Genomic DNA, 18,798 nt, shown 5'->3' with positions numbered 1-18,798 from the left:
TTAAAGAATTCACGTAACTATTCGGTAGATAATAAAATCTAAAGAAATGTGAAGGAGAGTTGAATCCAATATAAGGCTAGAGTTGACATTAACTAGGGAGGGTTTGTAGACTGTTAAGGAAATTTTGTAAGTCTTAAAATTAGGCAATATGTAATATTTGGTCCTTAGAAATACAGTACTTTTGAGGAGGGATGAGGAAGTGTCAATTCCCTTTTTGAGTCTTCTCAAGCTGTTGTATCTTGTGTTGTATGTAACATTGTAGTGGAGGTCACTCACTGAACCATATGTTTCTTGTGACAACACTGAGAGGTGTTTCTTCATTATTTTTGGCAAGAGTATATTTTGATTGACTACTTTATGTGCTTGTTTATTTTTTATAGCATTTTAATCAAACGGTATTGAGATGGATTGGGTTATGAAACATAATGGTCCAAATGACGCTAGTGATGGGACAGTACGACTTCGTGGACTGCCATTTGGTTGCAGCAAAGAGGAAATAGTTCAGTTCTTTCAAGGTACCTCTAGTATTAGTCAAAGTTTAGTAATACTTTAATTTTATATTTGCTTTTGTGTTGTTAAATCGGTTTTTAGTTTGTAAAACTCATTTATTTTTGGAACCTTTTCATTTTAACTGTGACGTCTTGGTTAATGTTCTAAGCTATGAAATGTGCTCCAGTTTATATTTCAGTACAGAATTTTTCAATGTGTAAGAACTGATACCCAGTAAACTTAATTGAGAGTAGTTACGTGTGATGAAATGAACCATTAATTAGCATATGGAGCATAATTAAATTTTATTTAGCTTTTTTTTTTTTTTTTAATGTTTTATAGGTGGGCTTAGAGTATGTGTGTAATTAAAAAAGACACTGGTCACAAAAGTACTTAATCCAATAATATTTGAAAAAAAAATCTTCCGTTTATATTATGGGGTGATGGGAAACTAAGCTTTTTTGTTTTGTTTTGTTTAGACTTGTTTTAAATATTTGATTCAGATGGGAATGTTTCAGCCTTTAACACTGTTCCCCTTGATGGGGTTATTTGTCCTTGGGTTAAAGGGTTGGAAATCGTGCCAAATGGGATAACATTGACGATGGACTACCAGGGGAGAAGCACAGGGGAGGCCTTCGTGCAGTTTGCTTCAAAGGAGATAGCAGAAAATGCTCTGGGGAAACACAAGGAAAGAATAGGGCACAGGTGGGGATGGAGAGTTTGGGATGGTGTTAAATTTTTATTTTTGGGGGTTGTGGGTCACTATTTATTAAATGGGGGGGTAACCATAACATTTTTTTCTGGGGTAGTTTAAAAGAATTGATAATTATCTAAATTTAACTTGGAAACTACAGATTTGGGTGGGGAATTAATGCTAATAGTTTACTTAAATTAAAATTAGATTGTTTCCATTTCTCTGTAGGATGTTGTTGATAAATGCTTTGTGTAATCACCTATTTTCTTTAAACACCTATCATGTACTAAAGGAAACAAACTAGAATTATATTTTATGGATTGTTTTCAAAGTAATTTGTCTATGTAAAACTTAAATATTTAATTATTTAAGTTTGTAGGTATAGAAATATTATGGTGTATTTAGGCAATTTAAATTGGGTTATGTAAAAATATGTAGACAACCTTACTGCATTTTACCCAATATCTTATTTACTCTAATGCATTTATGCTGAAACCTGTACCTTAAAACATTTTTAAATAGGTATATTGAGATCTTCAGAAGTAGCAGGAGTGAAATCAAAGGATTTTATGACCCACCAAGAAGAATGCTGGGACAGCGACCAGGACCATATGATAGACCAATAGGAGGAAGAGGGGGTTATTATGGAGCTGGGCGTGGAAGTATGTATGACAGAATGCGACGAGGAGGTGATGGATATGATGGTGGTATGTGTATCTAATGAACAAAGGTTCTGTTGTCATTTTCTTAAGGTTCCTGACACTTTGTCAAGAAATACAGAAATGGCAGTAATTTCAGTACCTACTAGGTTTTAAAACCTGTTCATGAAAATATGAATTCCCATAGCTAGCTGTGGGATATGATTGATGCACATATTGACACCTAGATAACTTAGCAGATATGAAAATGAAAATGCTGAAATATTTATATTTTCTGTTTGGCAGCAGGATGGAATTTAATTTGCATGTTTGATGTTAACTGGTATGCTCATGTGCACTGAACATACAAAATGTTTTTGTAAATGAGATGAGAAAATTTATTTTGAAAATGTGTTTATTGTATTTCTCCTTAAATTTCACAGGTTATGGAGGTTTTGATGACTATGGTGGCTATAATAATTATGGCTATGGAAATGATGGCTTTGATGACAGGATGAGAGATGGAAGAGGTAAAATAAATATTAAAGACTTTTCATTTTGAGGTAAATTTTAATACTTGCTTTGTAAGCACTAAGTGCTAATGTAGGTAACTAGTTTTTTTTTTTTTTTAAATATACCTTTTATAGTGTTTAATGTATACTTAACCAGCAAATTGAACAGTTTTATAATCTTTGGAAATTTTATTTTCTAGGTATGGGAGGACATGGTTATGGTGGAGCTGGTGATGCAAGTTCAGGTTTTCATGGTGGTCATTTTGTACATATGAGAGGGTTGCCTTTTCGTGCAACTGAAAATGACATTGCTAATGTAAGTAATTATTTTACTGATTCTATATTTATCCTGGTGTTTAAATTTTGAAGCATTCTTCAGTCCTTTTTTTTCTTTTTAAATTTTTTTTATTGAGAGTATACACAGCAAAACCTACACCGACTTCATTGTTTCTATATGTTCAATTTAGTGACGTTGATTACATTCTTAGAGTTGTATGACCCTTCTCACCCTCATTTTCTGAGTTTGTTGCTCCCTTGTTAACTTAACTTACTGCTCCCTAATGTTCCTACCTAATCTTTTGAGTTGTTGTCACTTTTTAATCCCAGATAAATAGTTCTTAAAAGAGCATAATGCTTAAGGCAGCCCTTTTCTACTTAGTTAAATTGTTCAATTTTAAAGTGCTTAATTTTTAAGGTAACTTCAGGGTATTTTTGGTTTAAGGTTAACAATTATCTCAAGGCAATATTTTCAGGAGTTCATCACCTCTATGGCTCCAGAAAGTGTGGAGTCCATGAGAACTTGAAATTCTGGTCTGCATTTTCCCCTTTTGATCAGGAGTCTTTGATCAAAGTATTCAGTAATGGTCACTGGGCACCATCCAGTTCTCCTGGTTTCATGACAAAGGAGGCAGTTGTTAATGAAGGTAATTAGCCACCCATTCCAAATTCTCCTATTCCTGGCTCTTTTTCCTCTGTTGTTCCAGGTGAATAGAGACCAATTATTGTGCCCTGGATGGCCTCTTAAGAGCTTTTAAGAACGCAAGCATTATACATTGAACTAAGAAATAGAACAGAAGCGCTAAATTGATGGTATTAGGCCAGTTAACTGGTATGTCCCATGAAAACAAGACCTCAAACTTCAGCCCAAGGAACCAGATCCCACAAGGTGTTTAGTTGTACATAAATAGTCTTAGCGGCTACTTTTTTTGGGGGGGGGGTTGTAAATCTATCACACAACTTGCCAATTCAGCTTTTTACAGGTATACGTACAACTTCTTATGGCAGCAATTTACAATACTCAGGTGTGCAAACCTACACATGAATCAATGTGATTTTTTTCCTATCACTTCCCCTTTTTCTCCCATCCCTGGTATCCACTAATAAGCTTTGGTCTCTATACATTTGCCTTTTATTGTCTTGTTACATAAATGAGGTCATAGTATTTGTCCTTCTCATGACTATCTGTTTCACTCAGTGTAATGTTTTCAAGGTCTATCCATACTGTGTAGCATGTGTCAAGACATTTCATTTCTCCTATTGACTGACTAGTAGTCCATAGTACATATATGTACCACATTTTATTTATCCATTCATCTGTTGATAGGCATTTATCAACAATAGATAAGGATCTTTATAGGTTAATACCAAAATCCCTTGAGTATAAAAATATCTACCTGATGAGTAGTTGATTAATACTTTTGTGTCCATTTAGTGCCAGCCTATATAGGGTTTGAGCAAAGGAAAGCTAAATTCATAAAAGTCCACTTAAGAATATGGTGAAAGAAGATCATCAGGACAGTGATGACTGATAGATTGTTTCCTTTGTTATGTCCGTTTTTGAATGTGGGAATATGTAATAAGTCAGTAGTTTTATTGGTTTGCCTTTTTTTTGGGGGGGGGGTCTAGATAAATAATGGGAGTAGATACTGTCACTATCTTTTATTTGAAACTGGTTGGTTTCAAATGGTTAGGAGAGTATAAGAACTTGAACCCATGGGCCATATTCAGTCACTCCCATTTGTTTAGTCATTGAGTAGTAGTAATAGAGACCCAGTGGCCCACAAAGCCAAAAATACTATCTAGCTCTTGCAGAAAAAAAAATTGCTCTCCTGATTGTATCGGGAGCCAGTTGGCCTAATTTTTAAGTGCCTTTTAGGACAATGTAAACCTAATTAACTTGAGATTAGAACTAAAGTATTTTGGGCACTACGCATATGCAGTTGGCAGGTTTATGTATTTTAACTCCATTAATCTGAATCATGTGATACACCTTGTGTCCCTGCATGTTTTCTGTGTTTCAAGTGACCTACATAATTAAAATAGCTATTTTTAAATACTTATTTTGGGCATAATGGGAGTCTTTATTCTCTCAGCAGTAGAATATCAGACTTTTTCATCTATTTAAGGTAAACTATTTCTCCAGATCAGATGCATTTTTCTTCAATATTTAGCTTATTTTAAAAGGGATAATTTCCCTTAAGTGTGTAGTCTTGTATTCCCAGAACCTTTGTAATTCATGCAGTTGTTAGTCTGTCAACACAGAGGAGTGTGGAAGGGTTTTGTTTTTAAAAACCCAAGTTATGTGGTAATTTATTTTCCAGTTATCTGCATTAAAAAATTATAAATGTTTTTGTTTTATTTAGTTCTTCTCACCACTAAACCCAATACGAGTTCATATTGATATTGGCGCTGATGGCAGAGCAACAGGAGAAGCAGATGTAGAGTTTGTGACACATGAAGATGCAGTAGCTGCCATGTCTAAAGATAAAAACAACATGCGTAAGTTGTGTCCTTGGCATGCTGTCTTAACTTGCTTCCTGAAGTGAACTTGCTTATAAAATAAACATCTCCTTTGTTAAAATAAATAAAGAGATCTTAGGATTTGTGGGTAACTCTTGAAAGTCATTGGGACCTAAAACCATGTACCCTTTAGTAAGTTTAGAATTTAATGGCTTCCTAGGGAGTTTTCATTGAATTAATCTCCTGTATTAAGAATAGTTGTCAGTAAAAGCTAAGAGATAAATTTTGAAAAGAGTTCATTCAGATTCATACTTGAAAAATTATTAGACCTTGGGTTATCAAAAGGGGAGAAAGATATCATTTATACTTGTCACATTTCCATGCCCTTAAGGACATTGATACCACTTAATGCTATATTGATTAATTTCCCTTAAATTATTCCTAAGGGTCATCAAATCTGTTTCTGTGCCAGGAATTTTATCAACTTCCCAAATCTGGCTACACATAAATTACTTGTTACATGTTTTATAGGATATACCCTCAAGATTTTAATTCGGTTTCTGTGATTGGATCTGGAATATATTTTTAAAGACGTGCCCCAGGTGATTCTAAATGAAATTGAGGCCCAAAATATTTGTTGCTTTTTCAAGGTTGTAGTTTCAGTGTGATCTAGATTTTAGTTGTACTATCACCCTCCTAGAATTTGGCAAGTATACATTTCGGTTTAATATTAGCTAATCAACATTTTACCCCACTGCTATCTTATCTTATCTTTTTTTTTTTTTTTTTTTAAGAACATCGATACATTGAACTCTTCTTGAATTCTACTCCCGGAGGTGGCTCTGGAATGGGAGGCTCTGGAATGGGAGGCTATGGCAGAGATGGAATGGGTATGTAAAGTTTTTTAAGTAAGTAGAGTTATGTACTTGGCAGTCAATTTTAAATTTTTTCTTTTTCCCCTTTTAGATAATCAGGGAGGTTATGGATCTGTTGGAAGAATGGGAATGGGGAACAATTACAGTGGAGGATATGGTACTCCTGATGGCTTAGGTGGTTATGGTAAGTGTCTGGTTATTCTGGATGTTCAGTTTGTGTTAGACCCCATACGTAGTGCAGACAAGTCCATACATTACTTTCGATGTCTTACACCTGGTATGCTCTACTAAATGATTCTTAATCTTTATTTTTTCTTTTTCTAAGGCCGTGGTGGTGGCGGCGGCGGCAGTGGAGGGTACTATGGGCAAGGCGGCATGAGTGGAGGTGGATGGCGTGGAATGTATTGAATCATAATCACAAACATACAAGTTCTGACAACAGCATCTGGTCTACTAGACTTTCTTACAGATTTAATTTCTTTTGTATTTTAAGAACTTTATAATGACTGAAGGAATGTGTTTTCAAAATATTATTTGGTAAAGCAACAGATTGTGATGGGAAAATCTGTTTTCTGTAGGTTTTATTTGTTGCATACTTTGACTTAAAAATAAATTTTTATATTCAAACCACTGATGTTGATACTTTTTATATACTAGTTACTCCTAAGGATGTGCTGCCTTCCTGAGATTTGGGTTGATGTATTTTACTATTAGCTAAGTAGTATAGTGTCATTTTAGAGAACAATGGTTCACCTCTGCAAAAACTGCAAGTCTTAATAAGCAGACATCTGAAATAGAGCTTGAAGAACTGTAACTTTTTTCTTTAACTTCTACTGGATAATACTGTAAATATAAAACATAAAGATGAATTTAGGTGGCTTCAGAAGTATAAGTCCAGCTAATTTTTTTTTTTTTAATGACATTTATCAGCACTGAAATGTTGGCTCTAGGAGGTATCTGAACTTCTGAATATTCATAATTGTGGGGCCTAGGAGTGTTGGAAATCTAAATTCTAGCCTTAGATTTGAGAATATATTTCCCTCAGCACTTGACTGAAGTACCAAAAGTTTCTAAAAACTGGTAAGAGTTGTAAGTTATCTCAAGATGTCTTAGTACATTAAGTTCCCATTGACATGGGAATTCATCATAAATACAAAGGTATTTACTATGGAGTATAATTCTCACAAATGTATTTTCAGTTTCCTGCCCAATAGTTAAAGCTTATGATTTTAAAATAATTGTGTAAATAACAACTTAAAAAAAATGTAAGAAAGACAAGTTGTGTCTTAGTCTTAATTAAAATGAGTCATGGAGTTGGATTTTGCATCTAGCATCTGCTTGGAGTTACAGAGCCATTGTGTTAAAAAATATGTAGCAAGGAACAAGGTGCTTTTTACTTTTATCCCTTTGATCAGTATGGCTTTTTTCAAATTGGCTAATGGTTCAAAATGAAACCTGTCAATGTGAATTCAGTTCCTGAACTTGTTACTTGTTTTTGCTAGAAATGTTATTAATGTAATAAATATCAATGTGGGAGATTTATGGTATGGTGTCTTTCCTAGAATACTTTGTGTCAATTACTGATTATATATCACACATTGGTAGAGGATTTTATGTATGTTTAAATTGATTTAGATAGTGGCTCATAAAGATCAATTAACTGCTGTTAACTGAAAGTAACTATGATAGCTTATATACAGAGCCTCTTTATAAGAATTCTATATATGCATTTTGAGCAAAGATCATGTACTTTTATTTTCCCAGGATTCCCCTCTTAAAATCTTAAGCTGTGAAAGTGTAAAAAGTTAGAAATGAAAGTTGTCCTCCAGTCTTAAAGCAGGCAAAATTTTCAAATTTTTATTTGGTTTAAAAAAGTTTCACATTTCATTTTGTTTAAAAACATTGCAGGGTAGAAGAATTACAGTTGCAATTCCTTGGCACCATGATACCATTTTTGTGGTAATATAAGTGAGGGACTGGTATGTAACTTTCTGTGAGAGCAGTTCTTGATTGAAAAGAAAAAATAGTTTGAGTTCACAATCACAAAATACAAAACTGATAATAGAAAAACCCAAAATTAGTATAAATGATTTTAAAATAAGTCAAACACAGCAAGTTGTATTGCTGTTGTAAAAGCTGCCCCACACTATAAAGCTCCCAGTCAATGGTGACAATTTTTGAGTGGCAAAGCATTTAATGGGTAACTAGAAATCGTGATTTACCAAGCACAATGATAAGAAAGTATTAGTATTTGAAATTTTTCATTTATGCTTTGTCTTACCAACCATAAAAATCTGGATCTAAGCAATACAAAAACAGTTCAAGAATATAATTTGTATCTTGACATCCGTATTCAAGGAAAGTCCACCTAAAAACCTGTATTTCGTTTCTAACTGAAGTTGACCTCAAAAGCTGACTGAAAATTTATGGATTATGGAGAAAATAGATCTTCAAGTAAAATACTGGATTTAAACTTTGGCAGTTTAGAAAACTTTAATCTGCAATTAATGTGATACCATCTGAAAGGAGAAAAGGATATGTGTCCATGTGGTCACTAAATGGAATGCATCTAGGAGTAATGTTAAGATTACTAATAGGACATTCTTGAAAGGCTCACAGACTTAAAGTGCATGGCTGAAAATAATAGAAAATAAAGGTAAGATACCTAATGGTAACCGTTCAAGTGATTATACAGGGGTAACAATTTTTACAAATTAAGTTCTTGGTATGCTGTAAACAGTATAACCAAGTTAGTGTTTATTGCATCTTTGATGCTTGAAATAGTTCAAGTATTTACTTTTCATAGCATGGGATCTGCTCAAGTCCTCATAAGATCATTGAATTTTTACTGTAGACAGACTATGGTGAGAACCCAAAACCAAACCTGCAATGTCAAGTCAGTTCCAGCTCGGCAGCCCTACAGCCTAAAAGTTACTGGAATAGAAATTTAATACAAATATTTTTAACTAAAGTCTTGTCATATTAAAGGCAAAGTTTAATTGCATTTTAGATTTCTCCTCACTTTAATGCTTAGAATATACCAGAAGCCTGTAATCTATTACACACCTTTTATTTTTGGGGAAAGGTTTATGCTTTCATTTTTCTAAAATAGGGTCTGAGGCTACCCTAAAAAGAATGAGCAATTTAGTGACACAGGTAGTATACTGAAAGGTCGGTGACAGGTAAACAAAGTGATGGTTATGTGTAACTTTCTTTGAAGATTAGAAGGAAAAAAATGAGGCCAAAAATCAGTGCTCACTGTGTCTGAAAGGTATCAGCAAGCATAACAATTTCAGATGGAGAAAGTCCAAAAGGATTATTTTCTACAAAAAGGAGTAAAGGGATGCGGGGAAGGGAAGGGATGAGGGCAAATGTAGGGAAGTTGAAACCTTACCAAGCTGATGAAAACTTTGTTGGATTGGAATATTAAAAGTTTTATACATTTCCAATCTTTCTGAGAACTATGAAGCTTTAAAGTGCATTAAGAGAATTACAGGCACCAAATTATCAACTTGAAAATATGGTAGAATATCTGAAGCCTTAATTTTAAGAAGGTCTTTATGAGATAAGGCAATGTGTGTTAGCTATGCTAGCTGGCTTTTCAGTGAATTTAAGGGTTACATGATTATTACATTAATTAAGAATTAGGCTAATGTCATTTTCTTTTAAAGCATGCCAGGTTGAAAAAATTTTTTGAATGGGGAAGGAAATACTGAATAAAACAACTTCTAATTCCCATGAATTTGGACATGTGGAAGATAAACTAATACTGATGAAAATGCCTTTAAGAAGGGCTGTCTGGATACTCTGTATACATGTTCACATAAAACATTAATCGTGCATACTTCCTTCCATACATAAGGATTTAGTTCTGTAGTTTATGGCAAATTAGATGAGCATCTCTGAATCAGCAATGCATGACAGGAGTCACAGACCCGTACTGGCTTAGGTGAAGAAGGCAAAGGCAGTTCGTTGTCAGAGCAGGCATTACAGAAAATTTCCCCACAGTTTCTACAGTGGTGCTTAAAATGAAAAAAATCAAAAAATTTCATGAATAAAATTAAAGGCCACTTTGCCCCAGAACTCTTGGACTCGCTTCTATATTCCCTTACCTTTCGCTTGGACAGTGAGAATTCCTTTTCACAGAGTTTGCAATGTGTTGCTTCTTTGTCTTGTAACCAAACCAGTCCCTAGTAGAAAGAAAAGTGGGAATACATGTGAACATTTTTTTGTTCATGAACATTTTACAGAATGAGAAATCGAAAAAGTAATCTTTAAGAGATACGTGCTAAAATTCTTGAAGATGAGCTATGTGTGAGATTTGCTTCCAAATAATCTGGGTAGGGAAAGAAGGATGTAGGTTGAATATAAATAAAACGCATTAGGAATATATTGATAAATGATGAAACAGGTTCATTTTACTATTGTCTGTATAACTGCTACGTTTCAACATTTCCATAATCAAATGTTTTTAAAAGTTAACCTGTTAATGATGGGAATGTTTTTTAAGGAAAGAATCTTAAAGATCATTTAGTCCAACAATGGTTAAGGATAAAATTTTACTATATAAAATGCATGAGTTTAGAGTTACTTATTTGCAAATATACACAGTACTTTATTTATACAGTAAGTCCTTAAAATTTGAAAGGTAAAACCTCAGCTTAAGTTCATTTTTACATGGTTATTAATTCCCTCAAGTTCTTTAACTCCCAATTTAATAGCTGTTGTATAAACATTTGTAGAAAATGGATGTAAGTAGTCTTAAATTGGGAGTTAATAGTTAAAATTTATAACTTGACCCATTCTTAATCAAACAAGATCCTGACTGGAAAGAGCATTTTTTCCTACAAAGAAAACTTCACAATGAGAATACCCAGGTGAAGGAGTCCTCATTACTTCTGATTGATTTTCACCACATATCCCTAAAGCCACCCATCATCCCCTGAAAAAGTGTGCAAGCAGAATAAAGGCTTATCTAGATGTGTGAATTCTTACACACTTTATCTTCATTTATCATTCTTCAGGAAGCTACTGATGGAAATGTTGCCCAAAACAAGAGACTGAAACAAAAAGGAAGGTATGAGGGTCAGGCATTAGAGCTCCATTATGGAGAAGGGTGAAGGGAATTCCTAGAATGGCAGCAGAGGAAAATGCCAGGACAGGAGCTACTAGAGCAGACAAGAGCAGGAAAGGAGAATTCCAGAAGAGGGCTCCAAGAAAAAAACCCAAGGAACTAACCAATTACCTGATAAATTCTACCATGTGAAAAACCCTATCAAGAAACATGTTCTAGAGATATTTGAAGGTATCAGAAAACTCAATCAGATGTTAAAAAACAAACTAATGGGGGCGAGGGGGAAGAATTGCAATTATTAATTCCAGAAGAAGAAAAAGTTAATTCAGTAAAGAAAATATGATCACAGTATACCTGGTCCAGCAAGGAATGATACTTAAAAAGTCACAATAAAGAATATACAGTATAAAAAATATATATATATATATATATATATATATACATACACACAGTATATGAATTTGACAAATTGAAATTTAATTATACTGGGAACACAGGAAAAACATCAGGGTGAGAGTAGCAGTATATATGGTCTGAGATTGATAAGTCAAAAGCAAACAGCATACATTAAGAACTAAGAGGATAAACGCTAAAAAAAAAAGCTAAAATAACTGAAATGAGCTTCCTTCAGGTGGTAGGAGCTGAAGTAGGTAAGGAAGGAGAAAATGAAGAACAAGAGACTGACACAGGCAGGGCTCCTTGTACTTTTTTTAATGACCTATTTAGTGTTTTAAACTATTTACATTTAATACTTTAATAAAAGATTAAATAGATAGCTTAAGAGGTAGGAAGCCACCTGTCCCTAAAGTAGTCATAAAAAGGCTGTATTTTCTTCATTGTTGTAGAAGGAATACTTGGCAATCAGACACATTCAAAATCATTTACTGATAATATGTACTTATCACTTTCACGCACATTAACCTACTTAATTTCAAAGTAACATTATGCAGAATCAAAAGTACATTTTCAGAAGAGAAAACTAAGGCTCAGTAAAAATACACAGCTTGCTGACAATAAAAAATAAGTACAGACTGGCATATGAACTCAGATTGTCAAGTGCAGAGGCAATTTCACCTTATCCTGTCATAGTAGGTAGTGGACAAAATTATTTCTAAGGTCATTTCCAATTCAAAGATGATTGATAATGTGATTCTAGAGGAGCTAGAACGCTATCATCCAAACTCTCCATTCAGTGTTCTACCTCTAAATGCCCTGGAATTCAGTAATGACACCTTATGACATCTGGTGATATAATGGATGAAGCTTTTGGTTACTAACCAGAAGGTTGATGGTTCAAACCCACCAGCTGCTCCGTGGGAGAGAGATAAGGCAATCTATTTCTGTAAAGATTTACAGCCTTGGAAACCCAATGGGGGGTCACTATGAGTTGGAATTGACTTGATGGCAGTGAGTTTGTTTTGTTGTTCTACCTTCTGTTGGAGCACTTTCACATAGATTTCACTTTCCTACATTTTCTACTCACCTGTAATGCTTTGTTGGCTTCTTTTATATCTTCTATTTTAAGTTTTGATCTAAAAAGATTAAAATAGGTCTCAATGTCAGTACACATATTTAAATATAGAACACAGTAATTCATTAGAAAGGTATTGGTTTTGCATAGAATTTAAAATTGTATATAGGATGTAATACAAATGATCTTCTCTACCTGGTAGGATTTTATATTTTCCCAATGTTCTAAAGGAAAAATATACTTTTTAAATTTAAATAAACGTTTAAAATTCCTTTTTAAAGAAATATTAGCATTTTAATGTGAATAATACAATATTGGGACCTTTGGCAGTGCAGTGCCTAAGGCATTAGGCTGTTACAGAAGGCTGGTTTCAAACCTACCAGCCACTCCTTGGAAGGAAGGTTGGGCAATCTACTTCCATAGTGATACCGCCTCAGAAACCCAAGGAGGGGTCGCTATGAGTCAGATTCAACTTGACGGCAGTGTGATTATAATATTAATTAAAAAAAAAAACAACTCATGGTCGTCAAGTCGGATCTGACTCATAGCGACCCCTCCTTGGGTTTCCAAGGAGGTATCACTATGGAAGTAGATTGCCCAATCTTCCTTCCGAAGAGTGGCTGGTGGGTTTGAACCCCCAGCCTTCTGGTTAGCAGTCAAATGGCATAGGCACTACGCCACCAGAGCTATTATTTATTGCAGGCTTGCTATGTGCCAGGCACTATGTCCTTTGAACGTATGTATAATCTTATTTAACCTTCATAAAAACGTAATGAGGTAGGGAGTCCTGTTAGCTCTATTTTATAGATGACAAAAGGGAGGCCTGAAGAGATTTAGTCACTTATAAGAGGTCACATAGCTGTCAAGTGGGAGAGCCAGGATTCAGACCATGGTCTGTAACCCCAAAGCCCACATGCTGAACAATATGTATACTACTTCTCTAGTAGGTGTAGAAGAGCTGAGTGGCAATATAGAGAAAGTTATAGTTGTGATATCTATCCATCTTGAAAATACATATGTTTACGATAAAGTTACTAAAATGCATATTATAAAAAGAAAGATTATTGTGATTCCACTAGAGAGATAATCTTATATACATATTTGTGTGTTTGTGTATTTTAAATGAGATCACTATCTTTTTAGGGTTCCACATCCAGCTCTTTTCACTTAACAAAATATCCTGAACTGTGTAGTGCTAGTGACGTGTTATTAAGTATCAGCCATATCATTATATTAAATGGTTAAATGGTATACAATGAAAAGTATATAAAATAGCTTTTATATATATATATATATATATATATATATATATATATATATATATATATAAATAATATACAGGTAGTCCCCGACTTATGATGGGTCTCCGTTCCGATAACTCCATACTCCATCTGATGTAAGTCGAGTATCTCTCTTTTTAAGTTTTCATTATTATTGCCTTTTATTATCAGTTCTTTATAAATATGATCTTTGAACATCTGTGAGTGAACACCTGAGAATGATAACAGCAAATTACATGCTGCAACCTTGTATATAATACTCACTATAAGATGTACCACAAAAAGTTGTAAGTGCAGTTCATGATAAACATGTCATAAGTCAAACATGTATTATCATCTATTGTCCAACTTTCAAGTTGTTCATTAAAACATCTGAATTATTTTTATGATAATATTTAGAAACGAAATCACTGGATCAAAAGATGTGTAAAATACTAAAATCTGTGGTACTGGAGGGGAACATTTGAAGACTGCTTTTCCCTATAGATGCTTTTTGCTCCAAGACATTGAAAAAAAAGGGCCCATCTTTATTTAGCTCTTACAATGGGAGGTCTTCTGGGTAAGGCATTTGGCTGCTAACCAGAACATCAGTGGTTCAAACCCCACCAGCTGTTCTGAGAAAGGAAGATGAGGCAATCTATTTCTATAAAGATTTACAGCTTTGGAGACCTAGTGGAGGTCACTATGAGTCAATTGACTGGATGGCAGTGGGTGAGGTTTGATGACTCTTACAGAGGAAATAATCAATGTAAAACTATACACTGCACTAAAAATATCATTGACAGAGTACTGAGATTTTCTTGGCTGAAGTCTTAGCTATAAAATGTGCCCCGGGAAAACTGACTCTGGAGGGAATAACAGCCAAAAAAGAGTGGATTATCTGTGCCATACAGAAAAATTGAATATGGACTTAAAGCCAAGAAGCCCACATGAGCAGTGGTAGTGTGCAATACATGGAGTTGCCATGAGTCAGAATTAACTCAATGGCAGTAGGTTTAATGGCATTCACTATAGAAAATACTATCCTTATAAAAATTTACTGGTGTTGCTACATTTCTGATTAAAATGTTTTTATTCATAAATTTGGACTCAGTTATGAAACATATTGCCAAAAGTGTCCTAAAGAAAAGGAGTATCAATTAAAGTTCCAATAAGCACAGTGCACAACCTTGTCCCTGTCCTAAACAAGGAGAAACAGATGTCTATATTATTCATCTTAACTAGTTTTTACATAGGGACACATATTTCCAAGTGTGTGGAAATAATCTGATCTGGGAATAAGAACAGCATGAAGAAGGGTCAGAAAAAAACACGAGAATATAATGAATGTGACACAGTCTATTAGGACACTACAAGAAAACATCTATGAACAACTACACAAGCCTCTGATAATCTTGAAACCCCTACTTCCAAAGTAGGCAAAGGAAACTACAAATTTCTTTATAGAAAAAGGGTAGCATTTACAGAATACTAGATTTGGAAGAATTTTGTTAATTTCCTTTTTTCTAAATATTCTTCTTGTTACAATTTAAGCCTCAGTTAGGATAAGGAAAGAACTGGTTATCATCCTTCACCGAAAACTCTCCACATAATTTAAACTGTCAGTCTACTTTAACACAGATGCATAAAATAGTCTAGATTCTCTTCCTTGAATATTCCATCCTGATATGTCATATACTTCATATTTTCTTCAAATATGAATAGTTCTTTTCAGGTTTACTTTCATTTCTTTAATCCTCAAATTAGATATCCTATCTACTACAATTATAATTTAGTTAGCAGACTAGTTAATATTTATACCTTCCAAAATCTGACAGAAATTTTCTCTTTATAAGAATCCTTCAGTAAGAAGCCAATGAGAGTAATTATTTCATCATTAAAAGTAGTTTTCTAACTAAAATTAATTATTAATATTTAAAATTGCAGGTTAAGAATGTAACCATTGAAAAGTAACTTCCAGACCCTAGTTGCTCATTTATGGCAAGAAAAACAGTATTCTGGTTGAGATGGGAAAAGCATTATGCTATGTGCTGTCACAAACTGACTCTCAATCAGTAAGAAAAAGAGCCCTTTGGGCACTGTCTGCCACCATTTCACAAATGGGGAAATGAGCGTGGAGAGAGCATAGGACTGAGCTCAGGTGACACAAGTACAGGACTGTTGACTCAGGTCGACCCGACTCCCCCATTCTCTTTCCACAGCACTATCATGTTGTCTGTGAATGACATTAATGAATAGTAATTTTTAAATCTAGTATTAAACAACTTGAAAATTCAAAGCCTCAGTGGTAAATTGAAGAACTAGTCTCTCTGAAAGATTAATATTCCCTTGTCACAAAATTAAGAAGCTCTGGTGATGCAGTGCCTAAGATATTTAACTGCTAACCAGAAGGTTGGAAGTTCAAACCCACCAGTTGCTCCGCAGAAGGAAGATGAGGCAATCTACTTCTGTAAAGATTTACCCAGTGGGGGTTAATATGAGTTAGAAGTGACTTGATGGCAGTGGGTTTGGTTTTTGGTTTTTGTCACAAAATTAAAAGAAGACTCAAAGAAACCATTCCATATGTTTTACTGTTATTCTACATGATTCTGCCTCCATGTCTATCCAAATGATCCACATAAAGTCTAAAGCCAACTCTGTTAAGTTAGAAGCAAAGGTTAAAAAACATTGATCCAACCTCAGTAGCTCATCATCAAAACGTTTTTAAAAAGATATTTATTATCCTATGTATTAAAGAAAGAGCTCTGGTAGCATAGTGCCTAAGGCACTTGACTGCTAACCAGAAGGCTGGCAGTTCAAACCCACCAGCCACTCCTCGGAAGGAAGGTTGGGCAATCTACTTCCGTAGTGATACCGCCTCGGAAACCTAAGGAGGGGTCACTATGAGTTGGGTCCGACTCGATGGCACATAACAACAATAACAACAACATGTAATAAAGGCAGAATTTATAGTTTTTACTTAACTTTGAAGCTGTTAGTATGTACTCATAGGAATAGGAGGAATAAGAGGAGAAGTGTTTCAGCAGATAAATTGGTAAGGTCTGAGAAAACTTGGATAGAGGCCACGAATCCCTTCTCCAGCCCTGGCTAAATTCTTATCATTGCAGAAGAGATGTAGAATTGAGAAAGGATAAAATAATGCCCTGACCTAAAACAGGCCGGCCCTACCGGCACCCATGTTTTAGTGACTATGATCTCAGGAACAATAAACGTAAAAACTGACAAATGTGCACCCATCTTTAGCAATTTGGTCTCCATTCTAATTGAATTTTTCAAAACACAACACACATATATATTTACATATAATCATATATATAAAATGAGATGCTTTACACATTGATTTATTCAGCAATAAGCTACCTTTGGAGACTGATACTTGGGAGGGATGGGGGTATTTGTTTATTTGATACCTTTTTGTGCTATTTAGATTTTCTAACCATATAACACATCAAAGGGATTTAACAGGTGGTGAGATTACGGCCATTGCAGTTTTATTATGGAAATATGGGACTCAAACAACGTATTTCATTGGGCCAATCTGCTGTAAGAGACCTCTTTAAAGTGTTAAAAAAGCAAAGATGTCACTTTGAGGACTAAAGTGTGCCTGACTGAAGCCATGGTATTTTCAAATGCCTCATATGCATGCAAAAGCTGGAAAATGAATAATGAAAACTGAAGAATTGATGCATTTGAGTTACTGTGTAGGTGAAGAATATTGAATATACCATGGACTGCCAGAAGAACAAACCAACCTGAAGAAGCCAGAAAGCTCCTTAGAAGCAAGGATGGTGAGACTTCACCTCACGTACTTTGGCCATAGTATCAGGAGGGGACCATTGATCTGCTTGATAAAGTCAAGGGTTAGTGAAAAAGGGGAAGACCCCTAATGGGATGGGTTGACACAGTGGCTGCAACAGTGGACACAAGCACAGCTACGACTGTGAGGATGGAGCAAAATGGGACAGTGTTTCATTCTGTTGCGCACAGGGTCGCTAGAGTTGGGAGCCGACTTGACGGCATCTAAGGGCAATAACAACAGCGTTCTTATTTTTACTTAATTTTTAAAAAAGAAAGAGTTATGCTACTTTTTAAAAAATGTAGCAGTGGTACATTCAATACTAAGTTAAAGCTTCCTGAGCTTAGCCCAAATACTTAGCAATATGTTAAATAAGGGCATAAAGACAGAGCTGCTAATTCAAAACACCATCCATAGGGAAAAGGAAGAAAAACGTAGGAAAAGTGGAATACATTCCTCCTTCTTGTTTTTATAGGATCCCAATGACATTTCATTGCAATAGAATCGCAATGCATGAAGGTAAGGCCTGACCTGGGGAAGGTGTAAAACCATGTCTGCTTCTGCAGTTGGCTCCTTCTCAAAGCAGTCTGAAAGGGATCTCCCCAGATCTTTTGAAAGTTCAAAATTCTGAAAAACAAAATTCTGCTGTTCTAAGAAAAATGCACTAAATGAACTTTTGAATTTTCTCACACTGAAGAAATTAAACAAGAGCCTACCAGAAAATGTTTAGAGCTATGGCTTACTAAAGTAAATGGAAATTTTACTAAAATCTCTCCAATGCAACACGTATATACAAGGCCTTAAATTTTTCAATCTTTAAGGTTTTTGTTTTGTTTATCTTAAATAGTTCATATTTTTCTTTCCTGTATTTAAAGTTTACCACTTATTGGGTCTGGTACATGTGCACCTTTTATAAAAGTCAAAGCCTACTTAGTTGAAGGAAAAAAGAAAAATTACTCGCTAAGCTTGTTGCCAAGTTCCTGAAGAGCTTGCTCTTGATCATGATATATTTTTTTCAGCTGCTGATTTTCATCCTGCAGGTTAAGGACCTCCTTCAAAACAATAAAAGACAGAAATTATAATTAAAAAAAAAAAAAAAAGTCCACACTGTATATGCAACATTAATTAATAACAAATATATCTAGCTTTTTATAAGAAAAGTGACTATTTGGCCAATGATCTTTCATAGCTTCTCCATGTATTAACTATTTTCCATTCACTTGACTAATC

General features: G+C 34.5%; 2 protein-coding genes across 2 annotated transcripts in view; one reads left to right on the top strand and one right to left on the bottom strand.

The window, feature by feature from the left end:
• Nucleotides 1-370: 370 nt before the first annotated feature.
• On the top strand, nt 371-6,355 carry HNRNPH3 (heterogeneous nuclear ribonucleoprotein H3). Its single transcript, XM_007940686.2, has 9 exons — nt 371-515; nt 1,056-1,194; nt 1,706-1,890; nt 2,265-2,351; nt 2,534-2,649; nt 4,976-5,111; nt 5,867-5,962; nt 6,039-6,131; nt 6,273-6,355. The coding sequence occupies exons 1-9, from the start codon at nt 404-406 to the stop codon at nt 6,353-6,355; spliced, it is 1,047 nt and encodes a 348-aa protein (XP_007938877.1). The 5' UTR covers nt 371-403.
• A 3,470-nt stretch (nt 6,356-9,825) lies between these two features.
• The window catches only part of RUFY2 (RUN and FYVE domain containing 2), a 34,400-nt gene continuing 25,427 nt past the window's right edge, over nt 9,826-18,798 (bottom strand). The window contains exons 15-18 of the mRNA XM_007940685.2: nt 18,526-18,620; nt 12,505-12,553; nt 10,060-10,137; nt 9,826-9,969 (exon numbers count right to left, since the gene is read on the bottom strand). Coding sequence (XP_007938876.1) covers nt 9,826-9,969; nt 10,060-10,137; nt 12,505-12,553; nt 18,526-18,620 — 366 coding nt within the window. The remainder of the gene's footprint in view (nt 9,970-10,059; nt 10,138-12,504; nt 12,554-18,525; nt 18,621-18,798) is intronic.

Source organism: Orycteropus afer, unplaced genomic scaffold (assembly GCF_000298275.1).
Source record: "Orycteropus afer afer isolate SDZICR_OR568_19922 unplaced genomic scaffold, OryAfe1.0 scaffold00070, whole genome shotgun sequence".
Lineage (NCBI taxonomy): Eukaryota > Metazoa > Chordata > Mammalia > Tubulidentata > Orycteropodidae > Orycteropus > Orycteropus afer.
Note: the sequence above shows the minus strand (reverse complement) of the source record. Positions and strands in the feature narration are given on the sequence as shown.

Bases quoted from the DNA above. Each gene is read 5' to 3' on its own strand.
- HNRNPH3 (XM_007940686.2), top strand. From the start codon at position 404: ATGGATTGGGTTATGAAACATAATGGTCCAAATGACGCTAGTGATGGG. The intron at 1,195-1,705 runs GTGGGGATGGAG...ATTTTTAAATAG, and splicing joins AAGGAAAGAATAGGGCACAG to GTATATTGAGATCTTCAGAA. The intron at 5,963-6,038 runs GTATGTAAAGTT...TTCCCCTTTTAG, and splicing joins CTATGGCAGAGATGGAATGG to ATAATCAGGGAGGTTATGGA.